The sequence below is a fragment of the Gekko japonicus genome, unplaced genomic scaffold, assembly GCF_001447785.1.
Source record: "Gekko japonicus isolate JY-2015 unplaced genomic scaffold, Gekko_japonicus_V1.1 scaffold367, whole genome shotgun sequence".
NCBI classification, from domain to species: Eukaryota; Metazoa; Chordata; class Lepidosauria; order Squamata; family Gekkonidae; genus Gekko; species Gekko japonicus.
In genome coordinates, this window is record NW_015163617.1 from 87,654 (window position 1) to 101,997 (window position 14,344).

Genomic DNA, 14,344 nt, shown 5'->3' on the forward strand with positions numbered 1-14,344 from the left:
GGGGGGGGGGGAATATAACCATCCTTAGCAGGTCTACGCAGAACTAAGTCCCTTTTTATTCATTCCAGCTTACTTCCAGGAAAGCACACTTACGACTGCAACCACCGTGACACAAACACACAGACAGACACACATGTGGGGGCGGCCAAATGGAGATAGGACCTCACTGCGCATGCACATTTACAGTTTAATCTTAAGAAGGGAAGGCGGGATATAAATCAAATTAAATACATAAATAATAAATAAATTAGGATTGCACTGTTAATCAGCTTTTGTCTACACAGGAGAGGAAGCAGAAAAACCATCATATGTGAACTGGCCCTAATTCTTACTAAACTATATACGCTCACATATTTATCTAGCATTAACTGTAAAAATGGAACGAAGTGTAACCATGACACGAGGGAAAATTCAAGGCAAAAAAAAAAGGGATGTCATTTAGAAAATGAACAGCACAGTTCAAGGGTATCTGACACTCCATTTTTCAATTTCTCTCAGTTTTTACTAGCGGTATTTTGAGACTTTGAAGCCTGAAATGTAAATATTTTTAATACATTTGTAAATTGGCAAGCGCGGATGAGCTGGATCATAAATTACTCAAAGATATACTCGGGCAGTGTGCTTACTTAACAGTGCAATCCCAAACAGAGCTACAAATTTCTAAGTCCATGGGGTTAGAAGGGTTTAACTCTATTTAGGATTGCACTGCAACTCACATATTTTGTTTGGCAAACTGCACCCAACCCAGACGTAATGCTTTAAAGCATGTGTGATGCTGTCCTGGAGAAATCAAACAACTTATAAAAATGAAATAATAACCCATAACAAAGGCAATATCTCATGTTCTGATATAGGTTTCGAACTAAACAAGGTAGAGAATCCATAAGGGCTGAGAAGGGTGCATGAAGCCGCAGACTTTACTTCCGCAACAATTTCCGCCATAACAGCTGACATTACCAAAGAGATAAGCCACCGTTCGAGCTTTGAGGGAGGCCTGCCTCTTCAGTATTACCGTGCTAATAACATTCAAGAAACATTAGGCTACAATGCTCAGCTCTCAAGTTTTTGTTGCTTTGGACTGCAGCTATAGTCGATTTGGAACGTTGGAAAGAAAACTGCACAGGAAACTGACTCAAAGAGTAAGATCGGAGTATTCAAAGCATGAACTTGGATGCCAACGTTGAATCAAATGCCAGCCAACAAGGCCAAAGGCGCCTTGGGCCTGTGTTCCTTGAAGAGGAATTCCCTCTCCCCCAAAAGCCACACTGCAGAAAAGATTGCATACCATGCCAGGTTCACAGCCCGTCCGGAACCGTTTGGTGCCTTGCCCTACCTAACACAGAGCCTTGTGTCTGACAAAGGGCCAACGGAAGGGGACATGGCACTTTCTCTTGATCCAGGAGGATTCATCCCAAGTGTCAGGGGACTCTGGTGGTCCATGCAGGTCCAGAGGTCTCCAGTGGGGGGTGGGGAAGATGTTGACAGATGAGGAAGCGATGAGGGACTGTGGCTCAGCGGGAGAGGCTCTGCTTGACATGTAGAAGGTCCCACTTTCAGTCCCCAGATTCTCCAAGTAAAGCATCTGGCAGTAGGGGACCTCTGCCCGAGACCCTGGAGGATGTCTGAGTAGATAATACTGACTCCGATGGGCCAAGGGTCTGATGCAGGAGAATGCAGTCGCATGGATGCGTCCACGATTCACCCCCTTCCCCTCCCTGACCTGTTGTCAGCAAGCTGCCATTCTGTTTTCTGTGACCTCTGTGTACATATCCTTTCCCTGTTGCACCCGGCTTGTTTTCTATCATCCTGCTCCTGCGTTGGAATGCACAAGATAACTGCTGGAGGTTGTGTGGGGGAGAAGATGCTGTAATGCTTGCCTATTGCTTTTCTCATGAGTCCTGCACCTGTGTTTTGTCTGATGTTCTGCCTGGTTCCCATGGACTGGGCGCGCAACCGTTTCATTAGCCCGCCAGCGGGAATGCTATTCATTGGATCTGTATCTGTTTGAATTTCCTTTATTATGCTTGACCTAACTGTGTATCCCCAGTTCTAACAAAGAACGTGTTTGAGTATGTCTTCAACGCTTTGAAATAAATTTTGCTTTTCTTGAAAACGTGGATTTATTCTCGATGCTTGGGGATCCAACACCAACCAGTTCCTACAAAGGGCTAACAACAGGGCAGAGAGGCCGAGGCCTTCATAAGAAGAGCCCTGCTGGATCAGACCAGGGGTCCCCCTAGCCCAGCATCCTGTCTCACACAGGGGCCAGCCAGTTCCTCCAAAGGGCTAACAACAGGGCATAGAGGCCGAGGCCTTCATAAGAACACAAGAAGAGCCCTGCTGGATCAGACCAGGGGTCCACCTAGCCCAGCATCCTGTCTCACACAGGGGCCAACCAGTTCCTCTGGAGGGCCAACAGCAGGGCACAGAGGCCGAGACCTTCCCCTGATGTTGCCTCCTGGCTCTGGGATTTTTATGTTCTGTGCCTTGGGGACCCTGACCAATGTTCCCTCTAAGCTATGGAGTCCTGTGAGCAAAAATTCTACTTTGTGAGCGACTGGCGTTAAAGTTAAGAGCAAACGATACTGGCGACTGCATAAATTAGCTTGCTCTGGAGACCATCCTTTCTGAGCTGAGACAAAGATGTGTGAGCTGGAGGCTAAAAAACTGTGAGCTAGCTCACACTAACTCAGCTTAGAGGGAACACTGACCCTGACTGGTTGGAAAGGTGGCATAAAAATGGCTTAAATAAGTAAAATAAATTGCACTGGTTCAGGACGGGAGAAGTATTGCCTGCTTGGGCCATCCAGATGCTAGGCCGGGGACATTGTTCCATTCCTCAGCCTTCAAGTTCTAGTCTTAAAAACGAAATGGAACTACTGATCTCTCTCTCTCTCTCTCTCTCTCTCTCTCTCTCTCTCTCTCTCTCTCTCTCTCTTCCCAGTTCCAGCAGCTTCGTGAGCAGATGGAGGCCGAGATCAATCGCCTGAAGCAGGAGAACGGTATCCTAAGAGACGCCGTCAGCACGTCCACCAACCAAATGGAAAGCAAGTACGCTATTGGTGATTCCGCAGAACCGCCTGCCCTGAGTAGTTTTTTTTTTTTTTAACTGGCCCTTGGGGTGTTTGTGTAAGCCAGTACACAGTGTGTATTCTTTTCTCTTTTTTTGTAAATATATTTATTGGGTTTTTACCATTATACACCTAAATTATACATACATACAGAGTAGGCAACAAGAATACACCAGACATTACTAAACATCACTTTCTTCCCAACAACACAGAAAAAACCTACCCTTCATTTAGCTTGTAAGAAAGTATACTCTTATCGTTACTCTTACACAGTGTGTATTCTTGAGGGTTCTGAAGAGAGCCATCTTGGTTTAGTGATTAAGAGGGCCGGACTCTAATCTGGAGAGCCGGATTGGGTTCCCCACTCCTTCGTGTGAAGCCAGCTGGGTGACCTTGGGTCAGTCACAGTTCTCTCAGAGCCATCTCGGCCCCACCTGCCTCACAAGGTGTTTGTTGTGGGGAGAGGAAGGGAAAGGTGATCGTAAGCTGCTTTGAGACTCCTTAGGGTAGGGAAAAACGGGGTATAAAACCAACTCCTCTTCTTCGTCTTTTAACTGTGCAGGACGCTTCCGTTACACCTACTGCAATGCAGTCAGGAGTCATAAAGTTTAGGGAGAAACAGCTGGTGCGTTCTTTCAAGTCATAACGTTGCCTGTGCCTTCATCACCTTAGGCCTGAGAGGCAAATAGCAACCTTGAGGGGCATTTTGAACTATTGTGGGCAAATGAGCGAGATTTGGGATTTTAAGAACATTAGAACATAAGAGAAGCCAAAGTTGGATCAGGCCAATGGCCCATCTAATCTAACACTCTGTCACAAGGTGGCCAAAAATACCGGATGCCATCAGGAGCACCACTTCCTGTGGCAGTGAATTCCAAGTGTTAATCACTCTTTGGGTGAAGAAGTACTTCCTTTTATCCGTTCTAACCCGACCGCTCAGCAATTTCATGGAGTGCCCACGGGTTCTTGTATTGTGAGAAAGGGAGAAAAGTACCTCTTTCTCTACCTGCTCTTTCCCATGCATAATCTTATAAACCTCGATCATGTCACCCCTCAGTCGTCTTTTCTCCAAGCTAAAGAGCCCTAAGCGCCTTAACCTTTCCTCATAGGGAAAGTGTTCCAACCCTTTTATCATTCGAGTTGCTCTTTTCTGCACTTTTTCCAAAGCTATAATATCCTTTTTAAGGTGTGGTGACCAGAATTGCACACAGTATTCCAGATGAGGTCGCACCATTGATTTATATAGCGGCATTATGATATTGGCTGATCTGTTTACAATACCCTTCCTAATAATCCCCAGCATAGCATTGGCCTTCTTTATTGCAGTCACACACTGTCTCGACATTTTCAGTGAGTTATCTACTACAACTCCAAGATCTCTCTCTTGATCAGTCTCTGCCAGTTCAGACCCCATCAACGTGTATTTATATTTAGGATTTTTGGCTCCAATGTGCATCACCTTGCACTTGGCCACATTGAACCCCATTTGCCATGTTGACGCCCACTTGCCCATCTTTGACAGATCCCTTTGGAGTGCCTCACAATCCTCACTGGTTTTCACCACCCTGAACAACTTCGTATCATCCGCAAATTTAGCCACTTCACTGCTTACTCCCAACTCCAAATCATTAATGAACAAGTTAAAAAGCAGTGGACCAAGTACTGATCCCTGTGGTACCCCACTGCTTACCCCCCTCCACTGGGAGAACTGCCCATTTATACTCACTCTCTGTTTTCTATTAATTAGCCAGTTTTTGATCCATAAAAGGACTTGTCCTTTTATCCCATGATTTTTGAGCTTACTTAGGAGCCTTTGATGAGGAACTTTATCAAAAGCTTTCTGGAAGTCAAGGTAAACAACATCTATTGGATCCCCCTTGTCCACATGTTTGTTCACCCCCTCAAAGAACACTAACAGGTTAATGAGACAAGATCTTCCCTTACCCCTTCTTGTCATCTAAAAGCCCTGACTGATAGCCACCACACACAAGGGTGGAATCCACTGCCACGGGAAATGGCAGCTATAAGCATAGACAGCTTCAAGGGGGGGGATTGAATAACCATATGCAGCAGAGGCCTCCCAAATCCTACACTCTTAACCTCTGCATCGTGATTGCTCTCAAGAAGCAATGTTTCATTCAAGCAAAAGAGTGCACTGTGGGATTCTCTGTTTCTGCTGAATTTCCTTTTTGCGGGGGGTGTCTGTGTGTCCGTCTTAGATTGTCACAGGGGTAACCGCGGGCATCACAGCTGCAGGATTTTCAGTGCTTTTTCTGAATGCTCCCAATAATTTCCTTACTCCCAATTCCCGGTGGCAACTGCCCAGCCTCCTCTGGGTGCCGTCTCGCTGTCTCCAACACTGCCCATCGCTGCCCCGCCCCAGTGTGAACAACGAGGCTCTCCCTTTCAATCCAGGCAGTCTTCCGAGCTCAACAAACTGCGCCAGGATTGTGCCCGGCTGGTGAACGAGCTCACGGAGAAGAACAGCAAGTTGCAGCAGGAGGAACTCCTGAAGAAGAACGCGGAGCAAGCCATCAATCAGCTGAAGGTAAAAACGCCTCTGTTAAATGATCGAAGTCCGGTGGCTATTATCGAAGACATAAGTGGTTTTAATTCCCATATCTGCATCCTGGTGTCCTCCTCTAGCAGCGTGTCGCAGTCCTTTTGCCACTCTGCTTAGTAGCGGCAGTGTTCACCAAGTTTTTTTTTAATTATTATATTTTTTCCATGTTACAATCAAGCACATCCCTATTCCCACACGTATTGTATACTCTACCCTCCCTCCTCCCTCCTCAGTTTATAGCTGTTTCTGTATCTTCGGCAATAGTCCTTTATATAAATCCTCCTCCTGTCTTTCTTGCTTCCTCTATTTCCTCCCGTCCTTCATACTTTTCTCCTTCCTTTTTCTCTTTAAATTCGTCACCGAAGATTATTCCTGTTCTGTAATCAGAGGTGGGGAGTTTTAGTATAACTTGGATGGTTATTTTTCTCACGTATTATTCTGCCTTTTCTTATTTTCTATCCCCCCACCTTCTTAACTACTTATCCTTTCTAGCCAGGGGCACAAACTTAGGAGCTTCCACTGAACGTCAGACCTTTGACCTTCCATGACCCATTTTAAATACAAATGCCACTTTTTCTTAATCTTCCCTATTTTTGCTTCCCATTGTTCTTCTTGGTTAGTAATAGTTATTATGTCTGATTTAATGTATTCAAATAAGTAATTCTGCCAATTTACTACTGTCCATTTGGTTCACCAAGTTGATGCCACCGGTACCCATGCTCTGTTCAAGGGAAGTGGGTGGAACTCATGTGAAGGCAGGGCCTGCGATTGGCTGCCTTCATGCAAACAAAGTTCCTTCCCGCACTCCTTAGTGTCCTTCTGGATGTGCATTGTCCTTCTTTGTCCATATGTGTAGTTCCCTTTCCCCCTTACTCTAGTGTGTTCGTGCGTACTTGGTTCCAGTTCCTGCGGAAGCCGTTTTGTGGTGATGACCAGCACTCTTTCAAAATACCAGAGGAGCCCACAGCCTCAGAATAGGTTGGGCACAGAGTTCCCTCTAAACTGAGATAGCCTGAGATAGCTCACAATCTTTTAGCCTCTGGCTCACACATTTTTGTCTTAGCTCAGGAAAGATGGCTCCAGAGCAAACTGATTTATGCAGTAGCCAAATCACTCACTCACAACCAGTTTGATGTAGTGGTTAAGTGAGCGGAGTCTAATCTGGGAGAACCAGGTTTGATTCCCCACTCCTCCATTTGCACCTGGCTGGATGACCCTGGGCAAGCCGTAGTTCTGACAAGAGCTGTTCTTGAAAAAAGAGCAGTTTCTGTCAAGAGCTCTCTCAGCCCCACCTACCTCCCAGGGTGTCTGTTGTGGGGAGGGGAAGGGGAAGGAGTTTGTAAGCCGCTCTGAGACTCCCTTGGGTAGTGAAGGGCGGGGTATAAATCCAATCTCTTCTTCTACCTCACAGGGTGTCTGTTGTGGGGAGGGGAAGGGAAAGGAGTTTGTAAGCCGCTCTGAGACTCCTTTCGGTAGTGAAGGGCGGGGTATAAATCCAATTCTCTTCTTCTACCTCACAGGGTGTCTGTTGTGGGGAGGGGAAGGGAAAGGAGTTTGTAAGCCGGTCTGAGACTCCTTTCGGTAGTGAAGGGCGGGGTATAAATCCAATCTCTTCTTCTCTTCTTCTTCTAATGCCAGTAGCTCACAAATTAGAATTTTTGCTCACAAGACTCCACAGTTTAGAGGGATCCCTGCTCTGATTTGAAAAATGTGGGAAAATTAGGCCAGTGTTTGAGAGAATGCAACCTTTGCATCACACTTGCAAGTTATCACAACTCTCAGGACAATGAAACCCCCAGGGCTTAACAGAGATATCGGGTTCTTATCTCACGACACATGCTGAGTTACTCAGTTCTCACGTATACCCAGAATTAAACTTTATGTGTCTTAAAGGTGCCACTGGACTCAAATATTGTTCCGTTATTTTTTCCTTTGTGCCATATTTCGTCTTCTCTTCCCAAAGTCATTGATTCCTTTTTTTTTTTTAGTATTGCTATGTGGCCCCTACTCACTTCCTCCAAAGTCCAGAAGAAGCAAGCAGGGGAAACTTGCAGGATCAGCTTGATTAGATTTTAACGCTGTGCCCTGTTCAAAGATGGTTACAAAACATATGCAGGGGCTGTTCTTTTAGCATGTGAGGGGGCGGAGGCTGTTGTGCAGTCAGGTGATCATTCTTGGTTTCTGTAACTTCCAGGCTCAGCAGCAGGACGCCGAACGGCGATGGGAGGAGATGCAGACCTACCTCCGCAAACGGACAGCAGAGCACGAGGCCGCCCAGCAGGGTGAGCGCAGAGGGAGCCCTCCCTGCTTCTAAATAACGTCCTCTCCACACCTTACAGTACCGTAGATGGGGAGGAGCTGCGGTTCAGTGGCTGAGCGTGTTTCGCATGCAGAAGGTCCCCGGTTCAATCCCCGGCATCTCCAGCTAAAAGGACCAGAGAGTACGGAAATAAACACATGTATGCACATGTGTTTGTGGAGGGCCTGAGACTCAGTGGCAGAATATCTGTTTGGCATGCAGAAGGTCCCCGTTCAGTCCCCAGCATCTCATGAGCACATGAAGCTACCTGAAGTTATTCTGTGGTCCATCAGATTTAGTATTGTCTACTCAAACCGGCAGCAGCTCTCCAGGGTCTCAGGCGGAGGTCTTTCACATCAACTACCACCTGGTCCTTCTAAACGGAGATGCCGGGAATTGAACTTGGGGCATTATGCATGCCAAGTAGAGGCTCTGCCAGTGAGCCACAGCCCCTCTCCAGCTAAAGGGACCAAGTAGGAGGTGATGTGAGAAACCTTAGCCTGAGACTGAGGAGATCTGCTGCCTGTCTCAGTAGGTAGTACTTACTTTAAGAGACCAATGGTCTGAGTCAGGGGTCATTTCGTAGAAAAAGAGGTGCAGGAGCTCATTCGCATAACTCATTGGCATATGCCACACCCCCTGACATCACCGGAAGTGTGTCAGAAGGCAACACCCACCGCTCAGGCTCCACTGGACTGTTTTAGATTGCTAGCTATTGGGCGGGGGGGACATGCAGATCTGTCCTCACAGAGGAGGGAGAGCTTGTACCTGAATAAAACCTGGTCTTAAAGGTGCCACTGGACTGTTTTGGATTGCTAGCTATGGGAGGGAGGGGAATGCGCAGATCTGCCCTCAGAGGAGGGAAAGCTTGTACCTGAATAAAACCTGGTCTTAAAGGTGCCACTGGACTGTTTTGGATTGCTAGCTATGGGAGGGAGGGGAACGTGCAGATCTGCCCTCGCAGAGGAGGGAAAGCTTGTACCTGAATAAAACCTGGTCTTAAAGGTGCCACTGGACTGTTTTGGATTGCTAGCTATGGGAGGGAGGGGAACGCGCAGATCTGCCCTCACAGAGGAGGGAGAGCTTGTACCTGAAGGTGGCGGGGGGCTCTGCAACTTACCTGGCTGCTTCTTGCTCCTTGCGGCCCGACTGAGGGCTGCTGGGAGCAGGGGGCGGGGCTTGTTGCATGTGCCCACCCCCTGGGCTCCTTACTGCCGGAGCTCCGCTCCTGTGCGCTCCTGCGGGAAATGACCCCTGGTCTGAGTCAGTATAAGGCACATACATCCTCACCTATGAACACATGAAGCTGCCATATACTGAATCAGACTTTGGTCCATCCAAGTCAGTACTGTGTCTACTCAGACTGGCAGCCGCTCTCCAGCATCTAAGGTTGAGATCTTCCGCATCTCGTCTACTACCTGATCCTCACTTGGCGATGCCTGGGGATTGAGCCTGGGACCGTCTGCGTGCCAAACGGTTGCTCTGCCACTGAGCGTAAGACACAGGGAGGGGGACAACAAACCTGACCCAAAAACTGGAATCAAGAACCACACGGGTAAGAAAGAAGTCAAAGACAGGGCCAGTATAAAAAACCTAGTTGAAACTTATAGTATACAAAAATACATGTCTTTATTAGAAAGACAGTTAAAAACATACATAAGGGGCCCAATGAAAGCCTCGTAAACAAGTACAGGTGGCCGAAACACAAGGACCGACACATGTGACCTGACGCGTTTCCGCCCGATTGGGGCCTTTCTTCAGAGGTCTTGTCATCTTTGTCTTGTGTCTTTAGGTCTTCCTGCTTAACCTTCCTTTTCTTGGTCCAATATTCGCTTATTGGTTATCTTATTGTAATATGTACTAAAGACTCCGCCTGAGACTCTGTCTTATTGTAATATGTACTTTCGTAGAGAAAGAGGTGCAGGAGCTCATTAGCATAACTTATTAGCATAACTTGTTTGCATACACCACACCCCCTGACATCACCGGAAGTGTGTCAGAAGGCAGCACCCACCGCTCAGGCTCCACTGGACGGTTTTGGATTGCTAGCTATTGGGGGGGGGGGGAACATGCAGATCTGCCCTCACAGAGGAGGGAGAGCTTGTACCTGAATAGAACTTGGTCTTAAAGGTGCCACTGGACTGTTTTGGGCCGGGGGGGGGAGGGCTCTGCAACTTACCTGGCTGCTTCTTGCTCTGACTGGGGGGTGCTGGGAGCAGGGGGTGGAGCTTGTTGCATGTGCGCACCCCCTGGGCTCTTTATAGCCGGCGCTCTGCTCCTGTGCGCTCCTGCAGGAAATGACCCCTGGTTACGTGTACCCCAATCGGGTGGAAACGCGTCAGGTCATGTGTATCGGCCCTTGTGTTTAGGCCACCTTTACTTGTTTACGAGGCTTTCATTGGGCCCTTATCTATGTTTTTAACTGTCTTTCTAATAAAGACATGTATTTTTGTATATTATAAGTTTCAACTAGGTTTTTGATATTGGCCCTGTCTTTGACTTCGCTCTACCACTGAGCGACAGGCCCTTCACCAAAACTGGGAGGGGTCGATCGGGGTCAGTCTCGTCTGCTCCGATGGTCAGAGGCCCTCTGTGAACATTCGGTGGGCTGGCGAGAGGGTTCCCAACCTTCCGATCAGGCCTGGAGATCTCCCAAAATTATAAGCAAGCTTCAGTCTACAGAAATCACTTCCCCCGGAGGAAATGGCTGCTGTCGAGGGTGGACCCTGTGGCATTTCTCCCCGCTAAGATCCCTCCCTTCCCCCGGCTCCCCTCCCCAAACCTCCAGGCATTTCCCAGACCTGGAGATGGCAACCCTTGCTGGTGGCCCTGTAAAGTCTGAAAGGGCTCTAGTCCAAAGGGAACTTCCAAGGTTACTTTTTTGTGTGTGAGTGCAGAGGTCATTTCGGGGGGATCGCGGTTCCCCCGGGTGAGGTGGGGGGGCGGGGCACATGACGAAGCCCTGCCCCCTGCTTCCGGCCGCCCCGCTTCCGGCCCTCATTCAGCCAGGAGGAGGCAAAAGAAGAGGGAGGGTAATTTGCTTCCTCCCTGCCTCTCCCCACCCCTGCCTGCCTGGGGCCAGGGAGGGCCTTCGCGGGGCTTCCTTGCACTCCCGCCGGCCTTGCAGGTCCACCGCCGGGCCCCTCATGGGGCTCGTCACTGGAGCTGCAAGGCCGGCGGCCGGGACCATTGGGGGCAGGGGGTGTGGCCTTATGACACACTTCCGGTGATGTCAGGGTGTGTGGCATATGCTAATGAGTTATGCTAATGAGTTCCCCTAGCTCTTTTTCTACGAAATGACCCCTGTGTGAGTGTAAGTTTTATGCTGTGTATGAAGTGTATGTGGAGGGGGGGGTTGTTTGCACCTTTCAACCTTTCCCCCTCCTTTGTCGCTTCCGACGGCAGATGTCCAGAGTAAGCTTGTGGCCAAGGACAACGAGATCCAGAGCCTGCACAGCAAGCTGACGGACACCATGGTCTCCAAGCAGCAGCTGGAGCAGAGAATGATGCAGCTGATGGAGGCGGAACAGAAGAGGGCGACGGCCGAGGATTCGATGCAGAGGCAGGTTCAGGTACGGGACGGCCCGGTGACGTGCCTGGCTCTCGCGGGACCTCCACGGTTTCCCTTCCTCCCAGATTGACAGGCCACGCAAACAGCGGGAGGATTGAGGGCGGGGACATGGGGGGCTTCGGCATCACGTGCACTGTTACATCTCTTCCCGGGGAAACCCGGAAGTGCCAGGGTAGCTCTAGGAAGCGCCAGAAACTCTATGGTAAACAGGCAAGCGGGACTTGGGGGTGGGGGATTCTCCACCCCAGACTGGGGGCAAGCCTATTAGACTTCATTCCGTGTGCTAATACTTTGTTCAATAGAAGGCAGCTTCACCTGTTCACGTATTGGCTTTTGAACTCACAGAGGCAGCATTAAACAATACGTATGCTGATGTAAATATAAATTGTTCAGAATGAGGTGAGCAGCTCATATCTCTCAAGGAAGCATTGGGCACTTGGTTTCTACATATGCCGTGGCTGCCTCTTTCTCTTCCTATCCTCAGTGCATTGTGGGACATCCATCAGGCACTTGGTTTCTACATATGCCGTGGGTGCCTCTTTCTCTTCCTATCCTCAGTGCATTGTGGGACATCTTCACCATGTGTCACATGAACACATGAAGCTGCCTTCTACCGAACCAGACCCCCTCGGTCCATCAGAGTCAGTCTTGTCTACTCAGACTGGCGGCGGCTCTTCAGGGTCTCAGGCAGAGGGCTTTCACATCACCTGGTCCTTTTAACTGGAGATGCCGGGTAGAGATGTAAAATTTCTGGAAATTTTGAAGCTCGGGAAAAAACCAGAAATTTTCGGAAAAATTGAAAAAAATGCTACATTAGCATTTCTTTTGTCTTTTCGACTTTGAAAGTCATTCTGTTACTTTAGGAACATAAAATAAGACTATGGACATTTTTACTTGGCATGAAATTATCACAACTAGCATATTAAAAATATAGTGTAGCCAAACAATTATTACGGAATACCCACCCACATGCAAAAACAAAACTGAAACCGTTTCATTTTCTTCTGACAATAGCACCTCCTAAAGGAAGAAATGCATCTTGTTCTTGCATTGGAGAGTTCAGTTTGTAACCTAGGACTTGCTTGTCAGTGCACAGAAATTACATCAATCTGATACCATATATATATATTTTAGAAACGATTTGGAAAATATTTGAACACCTTGTCTTAAAATATTTTATTCATCATGTTAAAATAAAACGTTCCATAATCAATTTTTTTCTTTTCTTTTTTCAATTTTTCCAATTTTTTGGAAAAAACCCAAAAGGCTTCAGGAAAAAAATGGAAAAAAACAGTTCCCCCCCCAAATTTTTCCATTTTTTTTCCCGGGCCTTCACATCTCTAATGCCAGGGATTGGACATGGGACCTTCTGCATGCCAAGCAGATGCTCTGCCACTGAGCCACAGAGGGCTTAATGGTTCAAGTGGAGTCCTCTGGTGGGAAATTGCTTGAGCCTCTGTGTGTGTGTGTGTGTGTGTACACATGCAGTACCATTTCAGAGTGACATATTCCTTGTAAGTTTTGTTCACTCGGTCGTCTTTTTTCTTTTTGCCTTCCCTTTCCGAAAGGAGCTGATGGAACAGAACGAGGCTTTGAAAGCTCAGGTCCAGAAGTTCCATTCACAAATGGCGGTTCAGGTACGCGGTCGGTAGAGCACCTGTTTGTTTTCCGCCGTTCAGGGGTCCCTTACCCCCTCGCCTTTGGGCCATTTTAGGATTCTGAGGGGAGGTTGGTAGCACCGCCCTAAAATGGCGGCCACGGGAGACAGAGCCAAACCCAAAATGGCTGCTCTTGCAGCAATGGAAACATTTCCCTTGAACGAGGTCCAATTTCAGTGGCCCCGGCCCCTTTCCGAGAAGCTTGCTGAGTGCCAGGAGATGGTGGCATATTGGGGAACCCTGCTGCAGTAGTTTCCAGGCAGGATTAGGAGCAGGGAAATCCCGGTTCAGATACCCCCTCCCAGCTTGAAGGACACTGGGTATCCTTGGACCAGTCACAAACTCCACCTAACCTGTCTGTGCAGGGCTGTTGGGAAGATAAAATGGGAAGGGGGTGTATACCGTCTGTGCTTCCCTGAGCCCCTTTGAAGGAAGGTGTCACGACTCAGGAGGGGTGTCACCTGACGCTGCCACCACTCTAGATTTAGGTTCCCTTGAGAAGGCCTAGAGCACCCTCCCAAGACCTTCAGACCTCCCTTTAGGTCGAATAACAGGCAGAGTAAAGCAAGGGAAAGGTTTATTTTATAGGAGGTTAAACAACAAGGTGCAGGAGAATAACAGTAAGTGGGTGAAAAGAAAAGAAATCAAATGCCCTTACGCGTCTCAATATATACTGTCCCTAGCTCACTATCTCAAGTGGCCTTACACTACTCACCCCTCCCACAGGATGAGGGTTTTTCCCCTGCAGCAGCCTCTCTTCTGGCTCTGCCCTCTGGAAGAAAGAACAGCTCTTCCTGCTGCTCCAGAACTTTTATTCCAAGCCCTCCTCTTTTCCCATTGGTCCATTTTGGCTCCAAAACCTCCCAGGGGCTTCTGGGAATTGTAGGCCCAGCCTCAACTACTGCTAGGCAGGCTCTCTCGGCCTAGTAGGCCTCTGGTAGCACAGCCCAGATCATGACAGCAGGTTAGGATTTTAAAAAATGCAATCAATTCAACTTGCTAAGTAATTAACTTGGGAATTAGCACGTGGGACGAAGCATGCGAAAAGTCTGTATTGAAGAGAACTGCAGCCTCTGATTTGATCATTCTTTCAAGTAAAAGCCTAAGAACGTCAGAAGAGCCCTGCTGGATCAGATCAGTGGTCCATCTAGTCCAGCATCCTGTCTCACACAGTGGCCAACC

At 48.2% G+C, this 14,344-nt stretch overlaps 1 protein-coding gene across 1 annotated transcript in view; it reads left to right on the plus strand.

The window, feature by feature from the left end:
- KTN1 (kinectin 1) overlaps positions 1-14,344 on the plus strand; it is a 128,991-nt gene that overhangs the window by 22,478 nt on the left and 92,169 nt on the right. The window contains exons 7-11 of the mRNA XM_015407425.1: positions 2,945-3,051; positions 5,487-5,619; positions 7,829-7,916; positions 11,339-11,505; positions 13,073-13,141. Of these exons, the coding sequence (XP_015262911.1) occupies positions 2,945-3,051; positions 5,487-5,619; positions 7,829-7,916; positions 11,339-11,505; positions 13,073-13,141 (564 nt within the window). The remainder of the gene's footprint in view (positions 1-2,944; positions 3,052-5,486; positions 5,620-7,828; positions 7,917-11,338; positions 11,506-13,072; positions 13,142-14,344) is intronic.